Genomic DNA, 27,225 nt, shown 5'->3' with positions numbered 1-27,225 from the left:
AGCTTGATCTCAGCAAGGTCCCAGGCCTCAGATGATGTGTCTGGGAACGTGCCTACTCCCCCAGCCACTGCTGGGGACAGATGGCCTCAGCAGTGCCAGGCTTCTGTTCCTTTCTCTAGCTTAGGGACCATAGTTGGAAAGATTTCCCAAGTGCTACACAAATTCTAAGACTGAGCGTAAGCCTCCTTGTTTGGACCAGGTTTTTCCTTGAATGACTCTCTATGGCCAGAGCAAAAGAAATATGCCAATAAGTGTGGCCTTGTCAAAAACAACAGAATGGTTGCAACTAAGAAGAGAGGAAAGGTGATCCATGGAGGGGTTGAAGGGCTGTAAGAGGAAAGAGAACAGATGCTGTCTGTGGGGTGCATGTCCTTGCAAACCTTCTTGAAAGTGACCTCTAGGGTCAAGTGGGCACAGAAGGAGGCAGGGCATACTCCACCAGAAGCCCCAGGAACAGCAGGCCCCAGCTCAGTCACCTCAGCTGCCCCTCGCCATTGCAGACAGGCATGCCCCGGACACTGAGTGCCTCCGATATGGTCACCCCTGGAAGCCTTGGACCGCCCCCTACAGAGCCCACAGATGGCGAGCAGGCTGGACAGCCCTTCCTGGATGGAGCTCCATCCTCAGCCTCCCTGGACACCTTGATCCAGCACCTAGTGCCCACTGCCGACTACTACCCCGAGGTAGGTGAGCCACCCAATGGGGATGAGGGGCGCAGGGCGGGCTCCCCTCCACAAGGCATGGGAGAGACAGCAGGGTCAGGGCCAGCCTCAGTTATTGGGGGCCAGGAACATCTGCTCCCACTGACCTCATGATTATGGGTTGTCTCCCACGTGTCCCCCCAGAAAGCCTACATATTCACCTTCCTGCTGAGCTCCCGCCTCTTCATCGAGCCCCGGGAGCTGCTGGCCCGAGTCTGCCACCTGTGCATCGAGCAGCAGCAGCTGGACAAGCCGGTGCTGGACAAGGTGAGGACAGGGCCAGGCAGTCCACTCCATGCAGCATCCCTGACAGCCTCCTGCCACCAGCCTCTCAGGGAGGGGATAATTGTCCCTATTCTCTTGACAAGACCCCCCACTCCAACCCCAGCCCTAAAGAGGCGTCTGACTTGTCTGAATGCTGCAGTCAAAGGGATAGATTGGGCACCTTTTACCCCTGCTGTTGTCCTGTGCCCCAGGGAGCCTCACTCCAGGCCAGACCTGAGGACCTGCAGCTTCTGGTGGGCCCCTTCTGCCACGCTTTCCTGTCTCTCTTCCCTTCCCTGCTGGTTGCCTCTCCTTCCCTAAGTCTCCAAGTCCTTTCCTATGTCCCTTCCCCTGCCCCTGCCTGAAACCTACTGAATTGTGACTGTTTATGGGAGTGTCTGTTGAGCTCTGTTGTTAATTGACAGAAGCCCAACTTCAACTTGCTTAAGGCAATAAGACCTGATTGGCTCCTGCAACTTCTGGCTGCAGGGTTTCAGATGGTGTCACTGAGACTTTGTCTTTCTCCCTCCAGACTCTGTGGTGTTTCCCCTGGGCCTTCCTTATTCTGGGGCACATTCTCCCTGCCTGGTGACAGCCAGGCATCACATCTCCAGACTTATTTCTACCCCTTCCAGAGCCAAACAGGAGCTTTTCTCAATAGGTCTTGGGCCTTTGGCCACACGCCCATCTTTGTGCCAATCACTCTGTCTGATTGGAGTGCTCAGTGCTCTAACTGGACAGCCCTGATCCTGGCTCTCTCCCTAACCCCCGTGCAGTCAAGTTGTTCTGGAACCCCACAGGCTAGAAGGAGGCTGAGCACCTCTCATGTAGGGAAAATTGAGATACTGCTACCATGGAAAGAGACCTCGGAAGACAACAATAAAAGGTGACCCACTCAAAATGTGTGTCTCCCCTTAGTTCTCCATGCACCCCTTCTTCTTGGCCATAGTCACTACCACTGTGCTGGCGTCACCAGATGACGTGCGCTGGTGGTTGATGTGGCCCCACCTTCTGAGCCCCAAGTACAGGCACTCCTCGGCTTGCCTTGCAGGCTCGGGTCCGAAAGTTTGGCCCCAAACTGCTTCAACTATTGACTGAGTGGACAGAGACCTTCCCTCGGGACTTCCAGGAGGAGGCAGCCATTGGACACATGAAGGACGTGGTGGGCCGCATTGCTCCCTGTGACGAGGTGGGTGGCCAGAGCAGGGCTAGTTCACTCCATCTTCACTGCCAGGGCCTGAGCTGCTCCCGGGGATCTTTCTCAGATCTTCCTTTCCCCACCCTGCAGGCCGTGGCCCTTCCAAAGTCAGGACCTTTATGACCCACCAAAGGCATGTGCCCAGGGTCACAGGCCTGATGAGTTGCAGAGATGGGACAGAACCAGGCATGCGGTTCAGACCTGTGCTGGCCGCCCTCCTGGCCATCTCTCATCGTTGGAATCAGATAGTGGGCAAAGCAAGACCCACAGAGTCAAAAGTTTTGGAGGCAAAACTCAGGACCTGTCAGTCTAGGGTAGGAAAATGCTCTGCAGGAGGAAGTGCAGTAACAGTGATAGTAACTGCCGCCTCTGTATGCATAGCTTCTCCAGGGACCGTCTAGGTCTTTAGGGACTGAGCTTGTACAAACCCCACAAGGAAGGGGCAGAGGAAGAGAAATTGCTGTCCTGAAAATAAAACCTGTATCACAGTAAAAGTGTCCTTTGCACCCTGAACTTATAAGCTCTGATGGCTTGGGGAGCAGAGAGTGTACTGGGAAGTCAGGTGCCTTGAGCCCACATCCTGCTCCATTCTCCCCGCTCCATTATTCTTGCAAGTTCCTAAGTTCTTCAGCCCTCACTGCCCTCCTGAGTGAAAGGAGAACAATATTCCCACTTTCTAGGATGATGGTATGACAAAGAAGAACCCAGGAAGGGCATGGAGGGCTCCTTGTTTGAATAGGAAGAAAGGGCTTACTAGCATCTCCACAATGACCCTGTGGCCCGCAATGCTTTATTTATGGACAGAGGAAACATCAGGTGATGCACGTCATTTCCAGTCAATAGCTGGTGATGTGCTCAGTAGTGGTCCTGGCCATGACAGAGCCAGCAACATGTGAAACTAAAGGAAACCTGCAAAGGCAGACGGGCAACAGAGTCAGACAGCCCTAGGCCTACGTCAGGCTGAGAGAGGGAGTCCCCATCATGGGGTCATTTTTCAAGTGGCTGAGCTGTTTTGAAGGCCCAGTGACGTAAATGAAGATCTAGGTCTCATTTTCTTCCTTCTACTCTGCATCTCAGTCCCTCTCTGGAACCTCACATTCAGCTTGGATAAAATTATACAAGGGAAGGTTTATCAATGAAGAGATGGCAGTATGTAGCTGGGTGGCAACATTCTGACCGCCTGGGTAGAAAGCCACTTTGATGGATGGGTGTAGGGAAGGATAGATGTTTGGGTAATTGGGTAGGCAGGAGTATTTTTAGGAAGTAGATGTTTAAAAAGTATAAAAATGAGAAGGATAAAGCTGCATCGATGGGTGGGAGGTTAGCTGAATGGGTGAGTGTATAGATACCTGGATGGATGGGTAAATGTATGAGTGGGTAAATAGATGGGGGAAGTGTATGAGTTGGTCTGTGGGTGGATGGATGGATGGATGGATGGATGGATGGATGGATGGATGGATGGATGGACGGAGACAGTGAATGGATAAATTTGTGAGTAGGTAAATGTTTGAGATAATGGATCACCAGATAGATAGATAGATAGACAGACAGGAAGGTAGGCGAGTGGGTGAACAGATGAATGTACAGGTAGGTAGGAGGATAGGTGACTGGGCTGTTGCCTTTACCTGCACTCAGAGGCAGGCATTACTGTTCTGACTATATTGGTGGAGGGAGCAAGGCAATCCTAATATCAGGAATGTTATTCCTTGGCTCCAGGAAGCCATTGCCTCTTCACAGAAGCCCTGAGAGTCTGTGGAGTTTGTTGTCAGTATGTGTAAGAACTCTCTCTTGCCACTATTTGATGGAAGGGAAAAGATACAATTGAGACCAATGAATGGGCTTTGGGAGAACAGTCACCCGCCAGGAGTGGGTTTTCAGAGCAGAAATGAATCATTTAAGGCCTTTCTAATTCTTTCTCTTGTGGGCCCACTAGGCGTGCTAGCAGGACTAGAATGGAAAGGGGGTTCCCTGACTCCCATTCCACCCACAACTTCCAGGTTCAGGCTAGGAGTACTCCCATGTGTCTTCATTATCCCTAAGTTTCACACCTACAAAAAAGCACCTGTTCCAGAGAAGACACCCTCTGGATGCAGGTGTTCTGACCCTGGCTGCTGGAAGGGGAAGTGCAGGTTGGTCCTCTCTTGGTCCTGGGCAACACATAGGAGCTGGGACATTGACTCACAGATGAGGACAGGGTATAGAGGACTCAGACCACTCGAGCATCGGTCCAGAATTAGAACCACGTCTATGTGACCTTGGGCAAAGTGCTCCCCCTCTCTGAGCTTCAGTTCCACATCAGTAAAACCGCTTCGGGGTTTAGGAGTCCCTGGATTCACATATGCTTTTGATTCACGGCCCAGCACATGGTGAACACGTGGTAAATGAGAGCTATAATTAGGACCAAATAATTCCTCAAACCCGGCATATGGGGATTATTTTCAAACTTTTCATTATGGAAAATTTCAAACATACACAAAAGCAGAAAGAATAGTAACCATAAACTCCTGTGAACTTACCCGATCCCTTCACTAATTAACACCAATTTGCAAACTTGTTTCTTCTGTCTCTTCACACAAGTTCCCTCTTACCTTCTGTATTATTTGGAAATCTCATGTTATGTCTTTGGTTCTGAAATATTTTGGCCTGAACGTGCCAAACTACTCAAAGACTTCTTACACGATTGTTAAATGGTCCTTGAGTTGGCTGAGCCTGAACTGTGTCCTATCCTGTGCCTTCTTCACCATCTCTCACACTTCCCATTGCCACTGCCACCATATCATTCCATCTTGTTGAGGGTCTTCCTCTCTTACACTGACCCTCCGCCTTTCCAAGCATGATGTCCTTCTCCAAAGAATAGCCTCTCTGAATGTGTTCAGAGAATGTGAGATGGAGTTTCCACCATCCTTGCCTCCAAGGAGCACTCTGATTCACTTGCTCCAGGGCAGACCTGTTTGTTCTCTTGGCAGTCCATGGGATAGTCAGTACTCCTCTCTTATACAGGGATAGAATTAAATGATAGAAAATGCCCTGTGCAAAGCAATGAGATGATGAACTTGGATCTTTTCAGAGTTGTGTGCCGTTAGGAAAGTTACTTGACCCCTCTGAGCTTTCATTTTATTTCTTTAACCAGGAGAGTGGCAATCCCAATACCCAGTATGTATCCTAGAGACATAAAAGCCCCCCCTCTCTGTTGGTTCTGGAGGAAGGTCTCTGTTTCCTTCATCATGTTTAAGATCGGAGCCCCTCAGAGATGCCCAGGTGCCCTGGCCTCTCCAGTGTCAAGGAGCTTCCTAATGCAGGGCGCCTGAGTACAAAAAGACACTCTCCAATCCTGAAGATTCCTTCTTAGTGGGACTAAGATCTCCGCTCTTGGCTCACCTTTGTCACTTGGAGATAAAAGGTGTTATGGGTCTCACCCTAGGGAAACTTCCCTTACATTGAATCAGGCTGTCATGGGATTAAGGGAATTTGCAATCTGCCCTTAATCCTTTCAGAACTATTTGTTTTACTAGATCCTGGGGTAATCATTACATATTCTCCACATTATATCACTGCATCCAAGTGTGGGAGAGACACAATTCTATCCATTACACCTAGTCTAGGTTCACTGGTTCACTTTTCATTTTTTAGAGCTGTCTTTTGATGTGCGAGTTTAATTTTTGTGTGTCTAATTTTTTTAAGTGTCTCAGTCACCTAGCTTATCTTCTACTGTTTGTACATATTTAGTTATGTTTGATAGTCTGTCTTTGCCATAAATTAGAGCCGTACATTTGCATCCATTTTTCCTTTAATGATCTTTATAATCTTAGGCTTAACATTTAGCTCTTTGATCCTCCTATGGTTTTGTATATGTATAACATATTGTATGTATAACATATTGCTCTTGTTTCTACGAATGGATATTCCATCTTGCCAGCATCATTTGTTGAAGAGATGATCTCCTTTGAACGGAATGGATTTCAACCATTTATTTGTCTGAATAGATAGAGGACGGACCTCTTTGTTCTCAACTATATTCCTTGATCTGTATGTCTATTGTATTGTATCAGACTATTTTGACTGCTGTGAATACATAGTAGATTTTGAAATCAGAAAGTGAAGCCTCCTACTTTGCTCTTTATTATGAGGCCCTTGCCTATCCAGGGTTTTTTCCTTTCAGTTCAAAATTAATGATTTTTTTTTCCATCTGGAGGCCTGTGCAACTGGATTGGTGTCATTGCTGGGTCACCAAGCTTTAAACCTCCACTTTTCCTCCCTCTTCCAGCACCAGGCCAGCTCCTTGACTCAAGTGAGATTGAACCTGTGACTATTGACAAAAAATCCTTGACGGGCATGTGAACATCACACCCATTAAACACACCCTGTTTGGCACATTCTTTGATATAGTCATCCCTGGAAAGTAAATGTCTTCTTGGGAGAGAAAGAATGGGCACCCTTTGAGGGCAGGGCTGTGGAAGATTTCCCCCCTGTTGGCCCAGCCCGGGGTGTAGCCTGTGGCAGGAATCTGGGGTCCAGCCTGAGTAGTGAGGTGAGTGGTTGTTATGGGACCCACTTACCCTGTGCTGGGCTCACTCTGAGAACACAGAGGGAACAGCCCAAGAGTTCCTGCCCTGAAGAATTTCCCTCCCTGTAGAGGAATAGACACAGCCTCCTATCAGGTAATTTCTGAGAGTGGTCAAGGCTCCAACAAAGCCACAAAGAGCAACATTGAACAGAAGCCAGGAACAAGATGAGCTGACCAAAAAGCCTGCTGGGCCAGGCAGGTCCCTTCATTGTCTCCATGTCCCTCCTTCCCCAGATCCCTGCATTGCCCACCCTTCTGACAGCTTGGGGGCTGACTCATGATATTTGCTCTTCTCAGCTTCCCCCATAACCCTGCAGGCTTCTTCCCCATGCGACCTTGAATTTTAGTCCCAAATCTCAGCTGGCATTGGGTCTTAATTGGGGTGGGATATGTCTTGGGTCACCTGCTAGCACCTGTTATTTCCACCAAAGACTTTAAGAGTCTATCTTACTGATTCTAGGAGACACAGAGATGCGTGTTAGGGCCTAAGCACCACTCTTCCACCCTCGCCCTCCAGGCCTACCGAAAGAGGATGCACCAGCTCCTGCAGGCCCTGCACCAGAAACTGGCAGCTCTGGGCCAGGGCCCCGAAGGCTTAGTGGGCGCCGACAAACCCATCTCCTACAGGACCAAGCCGCCAGCCTCCATCCACCGGGAGCTCCTTGGCGTGTGCAGTGACCCCTACATGATGGCCCAGCAGCTGACCCATGTGGAGCTGGTGAGCAACCTGGCTACCCTCCATCCAAACCTAGAGCCAGAAATAGTGTGTGAGGATGAGTGTCTTTGCACTGCTTGTTCCCCTCAACTGCACAAGGCCCCTCACCTGAGCATAACTTGGACTAGAACCTTTGACTGCAGAGCATGTTTGAGGGGGCCCTGGGCTCGAGCGGGGTCCTACCCTGCCCTGGGGTAAGGAGTGGCAGGGCAGAAACGATGACCTGGAACCGAGGGAAGGGTTTAAACCTTGGCTCAGTCTCCATCTTCTGTGTGAACCTCAAGACAAATGCTTTCCTCACTTACACCTCCGTTTCCCCTTCTGAGACTCACTTCAGCACTCTACACCTGGCCAGCTTTCAGAGCTGTCCAGACATGTTGTTCCTTCTTGTGAGAAGGCTCATCCCAGTGCACTGAGTTTCATGTGATGGAGAAAGCAGAGGGACGCTGGGGAGCGGGCTTCTTCCTGTTAAATTCCCACCATGTATGTGTATGGCACTCTTACTCAACAGTTACCTGCACTATCTCATTTCATCCTCCCTCCACTCTGCCAGGTAGGTGTTCTTATTAGTCTTTTTTCTTCAGTTGAAGAAGCCAAGACACAGAGAGGTTAAATGATTTACCTGAGTTCATACTGTAGTGGAGCAAAGTTAGAATTAAATTCTGATGCAAAACCCAACACTCTGCCTCCAGACCACCTGGAGTAACGCACCTAATGGCAATCCCTGGGTATTGTTGTTGTTATGTGCCATCGAGTCACTTGTGACTCATAGCAACCCTATGTATAAGAGCCCTAAACCCTACACTATCCTGTGCCAACCTCACTGCTTCCAGCACACCTACTCCCATTACCCCAGTCGCTGAATCGATCCATCTCATCGAGGGTCTTCCTCTCTTGTGCTGTACCTCCACCCTCTCAAGCATGATGTCCCTCTCCAAGGACTGGTGCCTCATTGCAACATGTCCAAAGTATGTCAGCCGAAGCTTCAGAATCTTTGCCTCCAAGGAGCAGCCCAGTTTCACTCTTTCTAGGACAAACCTGTTTGTTCTCCTAGCAGTCATAGTATATTCTGTACTTTTCTCCAGCACCACAGCGCAAAGGCACCAATTCTCTTTCTATCATCCCTAGTCACTCTCCAGCTCTCTGACACATAGCACATAATTGCAAAGTCTATGGCCCAAATCAGGCTCACCTTAGTCTCCAGCCTGACATCGTTGCTCTTTGGTACTCTGGAGAGGTCCCTAACAACTGACTTTCCCAATGTGATTCATCTCCTGATTTCATAGCTGCTGGTACCAAGGATGTTGATTGTGGAACCAAGCAAACTAAAACTATTAACAATCTCAATCTCTTCACCATCCATAATTATGATGCAAATTGGCCCAGTGGTGAGAATCCCTAGCAAACTGTAGGTCCTTCTCCAGGTCCCAGGTACTGCGGTGGCTTCAGTAACTTGGAGAAGGGCTGACTCTTCAGGGAGGAGAACTTTGTTGTGACTCATAACCCATACCCTATCCCCCACTAAAGGGAAAATGCCCGTAAGCTCTGTGGGAAAGGTCGAGAGCATCCAGGGAGCCAAGCAGAGCACCACCGCCAGGTCCCAGAACACCCTTTTTTCCATCCTCCTGCAGGAACGGCTGAGGCACATCGGGCCTGAGGAGTTTGTCCAGGCTTTTGTGAACAAGGATCCTCTGGCCAGCACACAGGTAGGCTGTCCGAACTATGGCTCACCCACCCCTCTGGGGGTATCATAAAGTATCAACTTTTGAGATTTGAAGGGGCCCAAAATGTGTGCATGAGGGGATGAAGGGCCCCAGCCCACACCTCTCTAGTTAATTAGCAAACTGTCAGAAGCGCGATTCCAACTGTGGCCATAGGTGGAGATCGAGTGTGCCCAGTCATTCGGGGACTGGAACTCGCCAGGTACATTTCTGTGGGCGCTAGTTCCCTCCAGCGGCCACTCTGGGAAGTGCAGGCTGGTGCGCGACTGAGGAAGCTAAGTGCACCCTCTTCACCTGGAGAGGAGTGGAGAAGTTCTTTGGGGCATCTGTAAACTACCATCCCCACACACTCAGATTTCAAGACATCCTCTCTGAACCCAACCAGCAGGGTGCCTAGTGTTTAAGAAAGCCAGTTAACCCCCAGCTAGAACCGGGGAAAAAAATAGTTACCTTCCGCCCTCATGCGTTAAAAAAAGGTAGTGCAAATTGGGAAGCGTCTTTGCCTCACAGGTCCAGCAAAGATGAAATAGAAAACACGCTGTGAGCGCCAGTACACTGGGAAACAGGCATTCTCATGCACTGTTGAGAGGCAGTTTGTATAATGGGCATATTCATTTGTTGACTCTTGACAGTGGCATCAGCACTTTAAATCGACACTCTTGACTACAAATTTATACCCCTAATAATTTGACCCACAAGTGTACATTCCCAAGTACACAAAGATTTAAGTACAAAGATATTCTGGTTACATAGTGTCAACTGTGTCAATGCCTGAGCTCAAGCTACCTTATCATGAAGACCAGATTTTAAATTTATACAGTATCAATAAATGGAGTGCTATGCAGCTTTAAAAGAATAAATATGGAATAATCGCAGAGATCTTTTGTTGTTGTTGTTATGTGTCGTTGAATTGTTTGCGACTCATAGCGACCCTGTGTACAACAGATTTAAACTCTGCTCTGTCCTGTGCCAATCTCATTGTCTCTGACACACTCATCCCGATTGCCCCAGTCACCGAATCAACCCACCTGCCAGAGGGCTTTCCCCTCCTGCGCCTGCCCTCCACCCTCCCAAGCATGATGTCCTTCTCCAAGGACCGGTCTCTCCTTACAACATAACCAAAGTATGTCAAACAAAGCCTCTGAATCTTTGCCTCCAAGGAGCAGCCCAGTTTAACCCTCTCCAGGATGAATCTGTTTGTTTTCTTAGCAGTCTATGGTACCCTCAACACTCTTCTCCAACACCAAAGCTCAAAATCATCAATTCTCCTTCTATCCTCTCTGGTCATTGTCCAGCTCTCTGACACATAACAAGTGATTGCAAAGACCATGGCCTGTACCAGATGCACCTTAGTCTCCAGAGACACACCGTTGCTCTTGAGTACTTTAGAGAGGTCCCTAATAGCAGACTTTCCCATGGCAATACGTCTTTTAATTTCCTGGCTGCTGGTGCCAAGATTGTTAATTGTGGAGCCAAGCAGACTAAAGCTGTAAACAATCTCAATCGCTTCACCACCCTGATGCTGCCTATTGGTCCAGTGGTGAGAATCTTTGCCTTCTTGACATTGAGCCTCAAACCATATTGAAGGTTGAAGTCCTTGATCCTCAGCAGCAAGCGCTTCAGGTCCTCCTCAGTTTCAGCAAGCAGGATTGTGTCATCTGCATAATGCAGACTGTTGATAGATCTTCCACCAATCCTGATGCTGCATTTCTCCTCATAGAGCCCAGCCTCTTGGATAATCTTTCTACATACAGGTTGAAAAGGTATGGAGATAGGACACATCTCTGGCGTATGCCCTTCCTGATTTTGAACCATGCAGTGTTTCCTTGCTTTGTTCTGACAACTGCCTCTTGGTTCAAGTATAAGTTTCTCATTAGCACGATCAAGTGTTCTGGGATTCCCATTCTTCTCAGAGTCAGCCACAGTTTGTTATGATCCACACAGTCAAACACCTTTTCATATCAATGAAGCACAGATAGACATTCCTCTGGTATTCCCTGCTTTCAGCCAATACCCATCTAACATTAGCTACAATATCCCTAGTACCACGGCCCCTTCTAAACCAAGCCTGGACTTTTGGCAGTTCTCTGCTGATGTGCTGTTCCAGTCGTTTTTGGGTAATCTTCAGCAGAATCTTGCTTGCCTGTGGAATAAACCATGTCAAGAGTATATGGCCATTTGTGTAATAGCAACAAAGGAAGGTGCATATATACAGCTGCCTAACCCGTCAATAGGAATGCTCATTACTCTGGGGAAGGTAGTCCTGAGGGTGAAGGGTCAAGAAAATAGCTACCAGATACAGAAGTATGGATAATCATAGTTTATCTGTCCGCTTTTCTTTCACATGGAAATTGTGTTCCGTGGGGTGGGGGTGGGGGGAAGATGGGAGCACGACTAGTTGGGCTCACCACACAAGTACTTTTCCTCAGGTTAACTTCGATGCACAAAGTGCTTCATGTGTTCTTTCTGTATTCACACAGAATATTAAAAAGATTTATAAGCAAGGGTTAATATTTGATAAGTTTTAGAAGTTTTGTTGCTTCATCAAGGACACGCAAGTTACAGAGGGTTTGTATCATCAAGTCGATTCCAAATCATAGGAACCACCCCATAGAAGGCCATAAATCTTTATGGAAGCAGATTGCCACATATTTCTGCCAATGAGTGGCTGGTGGGTTCAAACTGGTAACCTTTTGGTTAGCAGCCAAGCACTGAGCCATACACCAACAATATATAGCTACATCTGACAAGTGTGTAGCTATGACAAATATGTGATTGTTATGTGTTATTGAATTGCTTGCAATTCATAGTAGCCCTATGTACAACAGCTCTGAACCCTGCTCTGTATTAAGTCAACTTCATTGCCTCTGACACACCCAGCAACTAAATCAATCCATCTTATCCAGAGTTTTCCTCTCTTGCACTGTCCCTCCACCCTTCCAAGCATAATGTCCCTCTCCAATGACTGATCTCTCCTTGCAACATCGCAAAGTATGTCAAAAGCTTCAAAATCCTTGTCTCCAAGGAGCAGCCTGCTTTCACTCTCTCCTGGATGAACCTGTTTGTTCTCTTAGTAGTCCATGGTAAATTTAATACTCTTCTCCAGAACTAAAATTTAAAGGCATCTATTCTTCTATTGTCTTTAACTCATTGTCCACCTCTCTGATGCATAGCAAGTATTTGTGAAAACTATGGCCTGGATCAGGTACACCTTAGTCTCCAGACTGACACTGTTGCTCTTCAGTACTCTGGAAAGATCTCTAACAGCAGATTTTCCCAATGCAATTAATCTTTTGATTTCTTGACTGCTAGTACCAGGAGTGTTTGTGGAGTCAGGCAAGATGAAGCTGTCAACCTCCATCTCTTCACTGTCTATCATGATGCTGCCAATAGCCCCCATGGTGAGAATCTTCTTTTTCCCTACCCTCAACTTTTCACACACGACGTCCTTCTCTAGGGATAGGCCCTTTCTGAGAAAATGTCCAAAAAACATGAAATGAACTCCCATTAACATATCTTCTAAGACGCTGTCTCTCTGCACCCCTTCCAAGACAGATTTGTCCCTTCCTTTGATAGTCTATGGTATATTCAACATTCTTCACAATCATCACAATTCAGAGACATCAGTTCTTCTCCAGCAACAATGAAAATTCTTTGTCACCATCAAGTCTCAACTGACGCATAGCCAATTCTCCAGCAGATTTTCAGAGGCTGTAAATCTCTTGAAAAAATGTACATCTTTTACCGCAATTCTTCTGCAGTCTTCCTTATTCATGATCTGAGGATATTGTTAGTCCACTTTTCTAACTTGTGGACTACTTGTTTAACTTTATTTTTGTCTTGATTTTGATTCCACAATTTGTATGCTGTTGTTAACATTTTAGATTTACTCACATTTATCTTTTTCCCTTGCTCATCATTCCTCCATGTGTATCAAAACTTCCTACTCTGATTATTTTCCTTCTTTCTGAAAAGCAACATTTAAACACTATTATATTTCTAAAATAGAATGTCTATATCAATTAAAAATCCATGTTTCCAAAGGATAGTTTGTGGCAAAGGAAAGCACCCCTGTGGATACACATTGCTGTCAATCAAAATTGACTTATATCCGGTTTTCTGAGGCTATAAATCACACAAGAGGACATTGCCCATCTTTCTCCTACAGAGGAATTAGAGAATTCACCCTGCCTGGCTTTGGGTTGTGTAAAAACAGCATGGGTTTCATGGGGATGACCATATCTGACCTTTAACAATTCCACAAGAGAAAACTGCTCCCATCAGCATTATCCACAGCATAAAACCAATTTTCAAGAGGTTATACATGTCTCTCACTCCCCCCATCTCTTTCTCTAATTCCGACACCAATGTTACTACTCTACTGCGTTCAAAAGCCTTTGCAATAACTCACAGACCACACAGAATCTTATTTGGGAAGTCAAAAGGCTATAATTCAGATTGGTAGCAGATAGGATTACTCCATCAAGACAGCTTCCAAAATGTGCTCACAGTCCCCTTAACCTTCAGCCTTGCAGCTTTAGTCCAGAGTTACAAAGTTCTTGTTGTTGTTGTCATTGTTAGGTGCCAGCAGGTAGAGTACAAATCCTAACGACCCTGCAAACAACATATCTGAACCCTGTCCTATCCTGTACCATCCTCACAATCTCTGACACACTCTAGTCCATTAATTTAGTCACTGTGTCAATCCACCTGATTGAAGGTATGCCTCTCCTTCACAGTCCCTCTACCTTTCCAGGTATGATGTCCCTCTCCAAAGAATAGCTTATCCTAGCAACATGCCCAAAGTATGTGAGACAAAGCTTCACCATTCTTTCCTCCAAAGAACTCTCTGAACTCACTTTTTCCAAAACATACCTGTTCTTTTGGTAATCCATGGGATCTTCAGTACTCTTCTCCAACACCACAACTCAAAGGCACTAATTCTTCTTCTGTCATTCTTAGTGATTGTCCAGCTCTCAGATGCATAGCAAATGATTGAAAATACCATAGCCTGAATCAGGTGCACCTTAGTCCTCAAACTGATATCATTGCTCCTAAGTAATTTGGAGAGGTCCCTGACAGTGGGCTTTCCTAGTGCAGTATGTCTTCTTAACTTCTAACTGCTAATACCAAAGGTGTTGATTGTGGATCCAAGTAAGATGAAATTGTTGACAATTTCAATTTGTTCTGCATCTATTGTGATGTTGCTGATCCAGTCAGTGGTGGAATTTTTGTCTTCTTGATGTTGAGATGTAATCCATATTGAAGTCAATGTTTGATCTTCTACAGCAAGTGTTTTAAATCTTCCTCGCTGTCAGCAAGCAAGGTTATGTCATCTGCATAATGCAGGTTGTTGATGAGTCTCTCTCCTATCCTGATACCACATTCTTCTTAACGGACTCTAACTTCTTAGATAATAGACCATTCATGATATGTATTCAAGGCATATACTATACATTCCAAAATACATTTTAATAGGAAAAAAGTCTAAAAGGATACACTTGAAATTATCAACATTCCATCATGCTTTCATAGAGTCCAGGCAAGCAAAATACTGCTAACAACCATCTAAAAAAATAGCTAAAACAGTACATACAGCACTGCCAAAAGTTCAAGCTGGATTTAGAAGAGGCTGTGGTGCCAGGAATATCATTGCTGATGTCGGATGATCCTGGCTGAAAGCAAAGAATACCAGAAGACCATCTATTTGTGCTTTATTGACTATGAAAAGGTATTTGACTTTGTGAATCATAACAACTCATGGCTAACATTAAGAAAAATTATAATCCCAGAGCATTTAATTGTGCTCATGTAAAACCTCTACCTAGAACAAGAGACTGTTATGCAAACAGAGAAATGGAACACTACATGGTTTAAAATTAAGACAGGTGTGTGTCAGTGTTGTGTTCTCTCTCCATACCTATTCAATTTGTATGCAGCACAAATTCTTTCCAAAGTTGGACTCTCTGAATAAGACTGTGGCATCAGGATTGGACTCATCGATAACCTATATTATGCAGATGACACAACCTTGCTCGCTGAAAGTGAGGAGGACTAGAAGTGCTTGCTGCAAAAGATCAAAGAATATAGCCTTCAATACGGGTTATATCTCAACGTTAAGAAAACAAAGATTCTCACCGCTGGACTGATAGGCAACATCATGATAGGTGGGGAAAAGATTGAAACTGTCAATGACTTCATCTTACTTGGATCCATAGTCCAAGGTTATTAACCCTTGATACTAACAGTCAGAAGATCAGGAGACATTACACTGGGAAAATCTGCAGTCAAGGACCTCTCCAAATTATTGAGGATGTCAGTTTAAGGACTAAAATATATCTCATTCAGGCCATGTCTTTTGCATCACTTGCTCTGAGAGCTGGATAATGAGTAAGGATGACAGAAGAATAAGTGATGCCCTCTAGCTGTGGTGTTGGAGAAGAGTACTGAATATCTCATGATTTGCCAAAATAACAAATATGTCTTAGAGAAAGTGCAGCCTGAGTGCTGCTTGGAGGTAAGGATGATGAAACTTCGTCTCACATAGTTTGGACATGCTGCTAGGAGAGGCTATTCCTTGGAGAGGGACATATGCTTGGAAAGGTAGAGGGACTGCAGAAGAGAGGAAGACCCTCAACCAGATGGACTGACACAGTGACTGCAGCAATGGGCTCAATTATGTCAGAAATTGTGAAGATGGCACAGGATAGAAAAGGGTTCCTATCATGTTGTTTATAGGACCTCTGTGATTCATACTTTATTCGATGGCATCTAACCACAGTAACAACATGGTTTCAAAGTTTTCAGCATTTTCTGGATTGGCTATGATGATCTTGGGTTGCCTTCCTGTTCTGAAAGGTTATTAACCAAAAAACTCAAGCGTATGGTCCTGTCTTTTCTAGCCCTGCTTCAGCGACAAAACTAACAACCTAGAGGCTTACGTGAAATGGTTCAATCGGTTGTGCTACCTCGTGGCGACAGAGATCTGCATGGTGAGTGGAAGGCCAGGGGCTGTGAACGGCATCAAAGATTGCTGGGCAGTTTGGAGGCGCCCACCTGGAAGTGAACGACCAGAGTATACTGAGCCCCAGTGTGTTAGAGGGTACTGGCTGCATGGCCCTTTTCCTACACTTATTTCATGGACCTGGCAGCAGAGATGAGATTCCCGGGAGGCCTGGACTGAACGGGGTGTCATTCAGGGCTTCAGGCCCACCTGGGCCCAGGGGAAGAAGCTCATTTTCACTCTGAGTCACAGAAAGGTGTGAAACCCTAAGTGCTTCACCATAACCGTCATTCACCATTTGACAAAAGTCAACGGAGGGACCACTGAGGGTCAGGACCCTGGAGGTCTAGCAGCAAGTCAGGGCCAATGTGTGAACCCTGGGAACAAGCTTAGTGCTAGGTGGAAAAGCTAGGTAGCAATGGATTGTGCTTCCCAGATGCAGAAGTCAGAGGAGGGGGATTGTGAAGTACCTTCTAAGCCAATCCCAAAGGGGCCTTTCAGCACCTCCTGCTGTCCTGGGGAGTCCTGCCTGGGGTCCCTTCCCCACTCCATGCTCCTCCTTGGCCATGGGCTCTGTGTTGGCTCTGCCATGATGCACACCTGACACCCTGCGCCAAAAATTATAAGCTGCCCTGGGCATTGAGCGTCTCAGTCAGGAAATGGGCTGAGAGGTGAGGAAGGCAAGCAGGGACGCTCATTGCCGAGGCTCTGGCATCCTGTCCCCAGCCAGCCAAGAAGAAGCAGCGGGCCCAGGTGATCGAGTTCTTCATCGACGTGGCCCGAGAGTGCTTCAACATCGGCAACTTCAACTCGCTGATGGCCATTATCTGTGAGTAGGCCACCCAGGCATGAGGCCCTGTGTGAGGTTGAAATGGGTACAGCTGGAGAGGCCATTGCATGCCAAGGTCCTCCTGGGAGCCACGAGTTGGCTATATGCAGGCCCAAAGTGCTAGCAGCACCCTGACCCTGAGGTCTTGGGAAAGGTGTCCCTTTGTAGCAACCACAGCTCTTCTGGGTGCCTGGCAAGGGATTGGCAGTGTGTCCTGTCTCCAGGTCCAGGAAAAATGTCTGGAGAGGGGGAAAGGGGTGTCAGTGCAGCCATTAGTCATAGGGATGGGGCCAACGTGGCAGAGACAGGGCCTAGGTGTCCGCACACACAGAAGCGGTAATCCACATCTATAAACTCTTCTCAACATCAGCTGTCTAGCAGCTGGGGCCATCAACAGAACCCAGCCCTGGCCAAGTGAGGGCCTGGGCCAGTGGGGCCCCTGCCATGGGAACGAGTGGGATGGTTATGGTCAGAGCAGCCCTTCCAGCCCAGCTCTCCTCTTCCAGCCGGCATGAACATGAGCCCCGTGTCCAGGCTGAAGAAGACCTGGGCCAAAGTGAAGACGGCCAAATTTTTCATTTTGGAGGTAAACAAGGGAGCTGGGCTGCCGAGTGCCCCGACCGTCCCCTGGATAGTGCTGCCCACATGTGTCTTGTGTCTTTCCAGCACCAGATGGACCCAACAGGGAATTTCTGCAACTACAGAACAGCCCTGCGTGGGGCCGCCCACCGTTCCCTGACCGCCCACAGCAGCCGCGAGAAGGTAGGTCAGAGCCCTGGGCCTTCAGAGCCCCTGCTGGCTTCAGACCCTGTCGGCTCTGGTGGGCTGTGTCAGGAGACCTGGGTGCTGATTTGAGGACCACCGCCTCTGCTCCCTTGTCATTGTACAGGATCTGTTGCTAACCAGTCACAAAGCCTTGCTTACACAGGGAACTCATCCCCTCCCCAAACAGGTCAGGTGCCATCAAGCAGCTCTGACTAATAAGAAGTGATTCCTTGTGTGGGGCTGAAGTCTGTATCTGTGATTTTCTGCCCTTGAGGGTTCAGCACAGAGTGAGGCCTCATCCATTTTTGCCCATCAGAATCTTCTTGCCCCTTTCCTCTCTCCTCCGGAGTCAATACCCCAGTGCTACCCTGCCAAGTCCCTACTTTGGGCCCTTTTATCCCTGAACAGTTCCATTTGTCAGAGTTCTTTCTTTGTCTGGTCCACGTTTCCAAGTACATAGATTCTTATGCTTCCTTTAGTCTGAATGCATTGTCTTCATTAATATGCCCACGGATCACATTTACATAGGTGAAGCATTGGGCTGCTGACTGAAAGGTTGGCTGTTCTAACCCACCAGCCACTTTAGGAGAGAGAGATGAGACAATCTCCTCCTGTAAATATTTAGGCTTCAAAAAATCAGGGGGAGGGGCAGTTCTGTCCTGTGTAGATTCACTGTGAGTTAGAATCAGCAGCATTGGATTTGCTGGTTTGTGTTTGGTTTGGTTAAACCAACTTCATCAAAACCATCTTCTCACTCATCCTGTTCTTACTCCTTTTCATTTGGCCATTCTCAGTTTTGTTTGTCTTCTAAATTCTCCCAGTGGTCTCTGACACAGGGAGCTGTGCCCACGCCCTGGGGTTGGAGTGAATCTCCGACGGAAAGCCTGTGTCCAGCCATGACTAGACTTGTCAATCTCCATGGGATGTAAACACCAAGACTTCTTGTGCCTTTTTAACGTCTGCTTTCTTGCAGGAGTAATGAGGGCACTGAGTCCCTGGTGGGGTTTGTGGGATCTCTTTTCCAGCTTGAAGGATAAGAAGATGGGAAAATTGCTATTCTTGATATTCTAAGTCACTCTTCTTGGAGTGTGTGGGGTGGATATCAGTGTTGGGTGTAGGGATGAAGCAGACCAAGATAAGCATGCTTGTTTCACACCCCAAGTCTTCCCGGCCCTGCAGGAGGGACCCACACTCCCAGAAGAAGGCCAGCATGGCCTGACTTGCCTGCTCTCCTTTCCAGATTGTCATTCCTTTCTTCAGCCTGCTTATCAAGGACATCTACTTCCTGAATGAAGGCTGTGCCAACCGCCTTCCCAATGGGCATGTCAACTTTGAGGTAGGACCTGGAGCCCCAGTCATCTTGCCACTCATTTATATGAGCCCAAGTAAACTCCCAGAGCAGGAATGATGGCCCTGGGCTGGTGACTAATGGGGGACTCCAAGGCCCGGTACCCACCATTGGCAGAGCCTGTTCACAGACACTGTGGGGCAGGAACGACCAGGTCTCCCACCCTCCCTTCTCTGATGCACTGATGCACGTGATGGCTTTACTGCAAGGAGGGTGGTGCAGAGTCACATTTAACCCTAGGGGAGAACCAGACTGAAGGGAAAGTCAGGCCTGTAGACTCCTACTGACAACGGGCAAGTACTGTGATGGGGCCACACAGGACCAGTGCATGGGTCAAAGAGGGCCCTGAGCAATGAGGCAGAAGCAGAAGAGACGGAGTACAAGGGGACACTTACTCCCTTACAGACACTTTCCTATGTCAGGTCGCATGGCCTTTCCACACAGGCCTTGACCCTCCAGGCAGAGGAAGTTCCAGCAGCTGCAGGCTGAGTGTCCTTGGTCCCAGCACCTCCCTCCCCAAGCTCTTCAGAAATTAACGTCACTCTGTGATATCAGTCAGACTAATCATGAGTCCTCGTGTGGTGACCCAGCACTCAGGTCTCTGAGTGGCCCTGAAGTGGACAGAGTTTACACACGGTGAGGGCTGAGGTCTAGGAGACTTGTGAATGCTGGACGTGACAGCAGGCATCCCTGTCACCAGCAGTGTCTGACTGTCCACCCTGTCTCCAACGCCATGGGACTCCAGGCCACGGGGCAGCCTTTTGTCCTCTCACAATCTCTCAGTTCTATTAGGGCCTAGTAGAATTGGCCATGACTGGCCGCATACAGGTAGGTGTCCAGGCTGAAAGGGATTTTCAGGATCCAGATCTCCCCAAATGCTGGAGCCTTGGGCCAGAGATGCCCTCCGCGGTGTGTTTCGTCCTGCCAGCACGCACACTTGCCCCTGACAGTCAGCAGATCTGGTTGATGTCTGGTCCAGGTGGGTAGCCCCTCAGCCTCTCCAGGCCAATGTACTCACAAGGGCAAGGGGCGTCATTTAGGCTGTAGAGGATGTGGAGGGGGCTGCAGGGGCACAGGGAGCCTGGGAGCTGCTTCCCAGCAAAGCCTGACACACAGCCCGACACACAGTATCAACTGGTCCTAAGGCCAAAGGCAGATGAAAAACTCAGGAGTGGGGCAGCAGGACCAACAGCTGGACCAGACCTGTTCCCGAGGGCGTATCAATGATACCTCAGAGCAGGGCTCCTCACCTAGGCATGACTTTCATTCTGATGTTTACCAAAATTCCTTCTTTAAGTTGGCTTGTTTTTTAAAAAAATGTAAATAAAGGTTTTTCAATTTTACGTAAAAATATTTTACTTAAGTAAATGTACTTAAGTGCATTTGCATTATTCTGGGAATTAACAACACACACTACTTGCTGCTATAAATTGGCAATGACCATTTAAAAAAATACCATGAAAATGAAATAATGTTCAACCCCAGCTAGATGCAGTTGCCTGCTGAAGGCTGTACCAGCCCAAAGAAGAGACCAGTAAACCCTGGAGTCCCTGGGTGGGGCAAAGGGTTGACTGTGCTGAGCTTCTTTTTTTTTTTTTTTAATTTTTGTGTGAGTGTACCGTCAAATCAGATCTGACTGGTACAGGAGGAGATTGTCCCTCCTTCCCCGGCAGAGCATCTGGTGGATTTGAACCATGCGCCTTTGGGATTGTAGTTGCAGTTCCTTGCCACTAGGCCACCAGAGCTCCCCTGACTGTGCTGAGCTTCTAACCAACAGATTAGATGTTACAGTCCCCTCCCCCAGTGGTGCCTCAGAAGAAAGTCCTGGTAATCGACAGCCAGAAGCTCAGCCGTGGGAAACCCTAGGAGCACAGTTCAGCTCTGACACGCAGGGTCACCATGAGTCAGAATCTGCTTGATGGCGACCGGTGGATATACATGGGGGCTTGAGTAAGCAGAGGGAATGAAGGTGATTTGGACAAGAAATAGCTTTTTCTCTTCACTATTCTGACATGCATTGGCCCATGATACCACCTGACAGCTCCCTTTCTCCCAGAGGTGGGAGGAGCCCCTAGTCTGGGATGCAAAGCCAAGAAGACTGTTTACCTTGTGGGCCCAGATCCCTGTGAAGTGAGTGAGGTTTTAGGCATTTGTATGAGGGGTTTGGAGCTTGCTGTCTGTCCAGTGAGCCTCACTGAGGGGTAGTAGAAGAGGTTACACACCCATGAAGGTGGTCTCCAGGCTCTGAGTGTGCCTCCATTCTCTGTCTCTGTGTCCCTGCCAGAAATTTCTGGAGTTGGCCAAGCAAGTTGGAGAGTTTATCACATGGAAGCAAGTGGAGTGTCCCTTTGAACAAGACCCCAGCATCACCCACTACCTGCACACGGCTCCCATCTTCAGTGAGGATGGTAAGGTACCCTGAGTCCTCCCTTACCTCAAGGGCCTTAGTCTAGTCAGCACACCAGGACCACTGCCCGAACAAGGACAAGACACGCCAGTCTCTGCTGGTGACAGGAGAGAGCAAGGAAGGTTGTATTTTGTTTTCAAGCTGCTGGAACAAGTTACCACAAACTTGCTGGCTTAAAACAACACAAATTTATTCTTGTACTGTTCTGGAGGTCAGATGTCCAAAAGTATCTCACTGGCCTAAGGTCACAGAGTTGGTAAGACTTCTGAGGGCTCTGAGAGTCAAGAACCCCTTTTTTCTTTTCTTTTTTTTTATTAAATTTTATTAGTTTTAATGAACATTTACAGAGATTTTGGGTTTTCATTCATTCATTGTTGCACTGTTTTCTCCACCCTCATCCCCAGTTCGTTCTTCCCCCCCCCAATGTCTGTTTTAATTGTCCAATTGCCACAGTGCTTGTCAAAGCCAGTTCTGATTAATCTCCTTTGTCAGTGTGTCCCTTGCCATTCCCTATCACTCCTCCCTGAGAGAGACTTTACCCTGATTCATAAGGAAAAGGGGATGGCGTATTCTCTTAGCTACTTCCTGCTGAAAAGGGACGCTGGGGGTTTCTAGTGGCCTTGTTCCTTACCTCCATCTTTAAACAAGTCACTCCAACATCTGCTTTCATTTCACATTTCATTTCGCATTCTTCTCTGACTTCTCTTGTATCTCTCTTTATAAAGGACCTATTATTTTATCAGGCCTCCTGAGATAACACACAACAGTCTCCCCATATCAACCTTCTTAACTGAGTCATATCTGCAAAATTCCTTTGCCAGATAAAGTAGTGTATACACAGTTCTGGGGACTAGGGTATGGATCTCAGCTGACTACAGTAGTTGTTATTATGATTGTTGTTTTCATTATCCCGTGTCTTCTAATCAAATGTGCCAAAGGCAGCTTCACTGTGGAAAAGGCAAGGACAGAGACTCTGATAAGGGGAAAGAAGAAGACAGACCGGCTAGGAGTCTCAGGTCCCAAGAAATAAAGTAGTGGGAGCAACTATAAACACCAATGGGTATGGACCAAAACAAAACAAAACACCCCCTACAAACATATTAAAAGTCTGCTCTCTCTGATAAAAAGGCCAGGAAGGGAACAGCACAGCTAGACAGAAAATGCTTAGACAGTAACAGCTCTACTCTAAACAAACAGCCAGGAATTGTGGCCCCAGCCTCACTCGTGCCAGCAAAGGCTTAGTGGAGAGCCTGGACTTCCGTCCTCAGAAGAAGGCAGCAAGATGCCTCATCACCCTCACTGGGGTGGTGTCAGAGAAGACTCAGTCTTTCTCAGTCTTTCAAGAGATGAAAGAAGTTGGGCATTTTATCTCATAGGGTAATAAGAAGGCTATAACTGCCACAATTTTAGACTCTGGCTGAAGAACCAGAACTCCCACCCTGACAAGTAGAAATGAGGATACTCCTCTCTGGTATAAATGGAGGCTAAGTACAGAACCTGGACTCCTACCTCTACCTGGCAATAACAGAACAGTACTCGCTTTTCTCATGGAATACTACACCCCAAAAAAGCTAGCTAAAATACAAGATTTAGATGTGATCTAGAATCTCATAAAATACTAGAAAAATGTCCCTGTTTCAACCAGAAATAATCAAAACCAGAAACATCTCAAATGGAATGAAAAAATTGAAATGCCTTGATAGAGATGACAGTAATACTAGAATTATCTGACATAGATTTTTTTAAAGCAACATGATAAAAAAGTTTCAATAAGAAATTTAAAAGATAGAATGCAAGCTAAACATATAAACATAAGTTGTATTTCTGTGTACTGGAAATTAACATGCCAAAGTTAAAAATATACTACCTTTTATAATCACTTGAGAGATTAAACTCACTAGGCGTTAAACTAACAAAAAAAATATATAGGACTTGTAGTCTGGCAATTACACAATGCTGATGAGAGAAGTAAAAAAGAATATAAGTAAATGGTGAAACATGCTGTGTCTATGAAATTGAAAATTGAACATAATAAACGCACACAGAGAAGATGGATAATGCATAATTGCCAGGAAACTGAGGAAAGCCTGAGGCTGCAGACAAGGAAGTAATCGATGTGGCTGAGGGCTTGATTTGCACTTTTAAAAGCAATTCACATCAAAATGCCAGGAAGGGGCTTTTCTAGATATATATGAGATCATTCTAAAATTTATATGAACAGGCAGAGGAACTAGGATAGCTGCTACCACTTTGAGATGAGGACTAGAATGAGAAGAATCATCTTACCTGATAGTAAAATCTAATGTAGAGCTACAGGAATCAACACTGATCAATGGGACAGAACAGAGAAGCTAGGAATATATCTACACTGACACATTCCGCTGATATACGACAAAAGTATAAAAGCAGTTCTGTGAGGAAACAGCTTTTCAACAAGCCATGATGTAATAATTAACATTCACAGGCCAAGAAAATGGAACCTCAACTTAAGTCTTTCACCTTATAAAAAAGTTAGTTCAAAATGAAACATCCTTAAATATAAGACTATAAAACTTTCCAAGCTCTGGCTGTGTCGTCCATAGAATGTTGCACTTGCTCATCAAAAGACTATGCATCTCAGCAGTTTGAGAAAACTTTTAAGGGAAAAAAAAATATATTGAGATTTGGGGCTACACAAAGAATTCCTAGACTTGACAACAAAAGCATTTTTCATAAAAGGAAAACTTAGTCAACTCCACTTAATACAAAATTTAAAACTTTCGCTCTATGAAGAAGCCTGTTAACATGACCTAGAGATATACTGCAGAGAGAAATGTTTGCAAATTACATAACCAACAAAGAGCCATAATCTAGACTCAACATGACTTAGCAGTTTAAGAAAACACAATTAGAAAGTGAGTAAGAGACATTTCACCAAGGAGGGTACACAGAAGGGCAATAAGTACATGAACGTCATTCCTAACAAGGGGAAAGGGAGCTCTGGTGGCCTAGTGGTAATGAGCTGTGCTGCTAACCCTGAGGCACACAGTTCAAATCCACCAGCTGCTTCAAGGATGGGCAATCTCCTCTTGTGTGATTTACTACCTCTGAAAATCCACTGGACAGTCAGCTATGAATTGATCTTGACTTGATGTCACATAACAACAACGATGAAGGAAGTGCTTAATGAAAACCATGGGCAGCTAGCTACCAGATTTCAGTTTCAGTTCAGCGGCACATAACAACAACAACATTTACACACATACACACACACACACACACACACACACACACACACACACAAATATATGTAGTTGTTATGTACCATCAAGTTGGAACCGAATCATAGCTGACCATCTGGTGAAGTTTTCACAAGCCGTAAATAACACAGGAGAAGATTGTTCATTCTACTCCCACAGAACCCTGGTGGATTCAAACCATGTGCCTTTGGGTTGGTAGCACAAACCCTTGCCATTGAGCTACCAGAGTCTTTCCATGTGTGTCTTATACACACATGGAGAATAGATTACATGCCATGATCACAGAATCAAGAACGTACAAAGCTTCTGACAAAGTTGGAATTCACATGGCCAAGATCGTAGTTGGGACTTTTAGCCTCTAGAACTATGAGAAACTAAATTTTCGTCCTTTAAATTCACCTACTTGTAGCCTTTGTGTTACAAGGTTGCTTTTAGGTGCTATGAGGTCAACTACAATTCATAGCCACCCTTTGACCAACAAACAGGTCAGAGCCTTGCCCTGTGCTGGGCCGTCCTCAGCATCTACAGCATGCTCCGCCCATTGTCCGTCACTGTGTCAAAATCTTGCTGAGAGTCTTCCTGCCTTTCGCTGACCTTGAGTTTCTCCCAGCACACTGGCCTAAGGCCTGGCCCTCTCTAAGGCCTGGCCCCTCCCGACAACGTGCCCAAGGTAGGTGAGGTGAAGTTTCACCATCTTTGCCTCTAAAGAACACCCTGGCTGCGCTTCCTCCAACACAGATTTGGCCATTCATAGTATATCCAATACTCTTCATCAACACCACAATCCAAAGGCGTCAGTTCTTCTTTGGGCTTCCTTATTCATCCACCTTTCAAAGGCCTACTGAAATGCAACTGAAAACACCATAGCTTGGATTGGATTCACTTTAGTCTTTAAACTGATATCCTTGCTCTTTAGCACTTTGGAGAGAACCTGGACAGCAGATTTTCCCAATGCAACATGTTCATTTTATCTCTTGCCTACTGCTATCCTGGGTATTGGTACACACTGTGATTCCATTTCCATAACATTCTTGAAACAAAAAAAAGGTAGAAATGGAGAAGAGATAGTGGCAAAGCAAGGGATATGAATGATCTCTGTGGTGATGGAAACATTCTGTGTCTTTTCCGTGTCGATGTCAGTATCGTGACTATGATATTGTGTTAATAGTGTTGCACATGGTTCCCGTTAGGGGAAACTGAGGAACGTACACAGGATCTCTCACATTATTTCTTAACAACTGCAGGTGAGTCTACACTTATATAAAAATAAGAAATTTTCATTTTATAAGAGCAGGCCAGGCTGAAGGCAGCAAACAGGTATTACCGTCAGTAGTAATTGTCTGGTTTTTCTTTGTTTTCACCCTAGGTCTTTACCTGGCCTCTTATGAGAGTGAGAGCCCAGAGAACCAAACAGAAAAAGAGAGGTGGAAATCTCTAAGGTGAGTCTGCTCTCAGGACAGCTGTGGGAGAAAGAGGGTGAGGCCAGTCTGGGGCAAAGGGGACTCAGAGTCGGATCATCAGCCTCTTGGGTGACCTGGAGAGATGACAGGGGCTGTGAGGAGGCTGGGACTACACAACCTTCAGAAGGCTTATGGCCAGCTCACTGGAGGGTCAAGACAGATGCTTCAAGATTAGGAACTCCCAGGATTATATATTTATGGCTGAAAGTGAAATACACACCATCTCCTGCTTTGTTGGACATTCATATACAACCAAACACAAGGCAGGAGCGATTTTTAGGGAAAAGCTCTGAGAACGAAATCCACAGGGTTTACAGAGCACCCCAGTCAGGTGAGAGTGTGTGATGAGGACATGGCAGGGCTGGGGAAATGGGTAGCATCAGGGCAGACAGGTCCAGGTGACTTTACCTCCCACCTTCTTATCTGTTTAACTCTGCAGATCATCTATTTTGGGGAAGACATGAAAAGTGCCAAGCTGAGAGAAGAGGAAGAGATGGAGTCAGCAGAAGCCTTCTGCCACCCTGCCTCGAAGGCCCGAGGGGCTGAGGCATCAGCAGTGCCTCTAGACTTTGCAAACCATGATCCCATGGCTCTGTGCGTGCCACGGTGGCCGTGCAAAGCGCAGGAGACCTTTTGTAACTTCAACCCCGGCAGGACCCTGGGCCTGAAACTTCACGTGCCTGGAGGTCATGTTGCTGGTCTATGTGTCCGTCCTTGGCAAGAACTGTGTCCTGGGAGCCTGGGGACCTCAGCGTCACCAGCAGATGCCATGGGGAGATGGGAGAGCTGCTCAGAGATCCTCTTGGAGCCCGGCTGCTGATGGGCTTGTTCCTGCAGGTCCATGCACCCCACTCCCAGGTCCTGCTGGTATCAGTGGATGGCTTTCTAGTGACCAGTATCAAACGGGTCAGCAGGACACATTTAAGAAATGGAGTGGACAACGTGTACATTACAATCCTGCAGTCCAGCTCCCTTGTATAAACACACATTCGTACATCTGTGTATTTCATG

General features: G+C 46.7%; 1 protein-coding gene across 1 annotated transcript; it reads left to right on the top strand.

Moving 5' to 3' along the window:
* Nucleotides 1-502: 502 nt before the first annotated feature.
* On the top strand, nucleotides 503-26,678 carry RASGEF1C (RasGEF domain family, member 1C). The gene is made up of 13 exons (XM_006898120.1): nucleotides 503-683; nucleotides 846-968; nucleotides 2,017-2,154; nucleotides 7,245-7,445; nucleotides 9,074-9,148; nucleotides 16,066-16,155; nucleotides 16,893-16,995; nucleotides 17,502-17,581; nucleotides 17,662-17,757; nucleotides 19,001-19,096; nucleotides 21,393-21,516; nucleotides 26,121-26,193; nucleotides 26,654-26,678. Exons 1-13 carry the CDS (start codon nucleotides 507-509, stop codon nucleotides 26,676-26,678), a joined length of 1,401 nt encoding a protein of 466 aa, XP_006898182.1. The 5' UTR covers nucleotides 503-506.
* Nucleotides 26,679-27,225: the final 547 nt, after the last annotated feature.

This window comes from Elephantulus edwardii, unplaced genomic scaffold, assembly GCF_000299155.1.
Source record: "Elephantulus edwardii isolate Elephantulus edwardi_28Jun2011 unplaced genomic scaffold, EleEdw1.0 scaffold00221, whole genome shotgun sequence".
Classification (NCBI taxonomy): Eukaryota; Metazoa; Chordata; class Mammalia; order Macroscelidea; family Macroscelididae; genus Elephantulus; species Elephantulus edwardii.
Note: the sequence above shows the minus strand (reverse complement) of the source record. Positions and strands in the feature narration are given on the sequence as shown.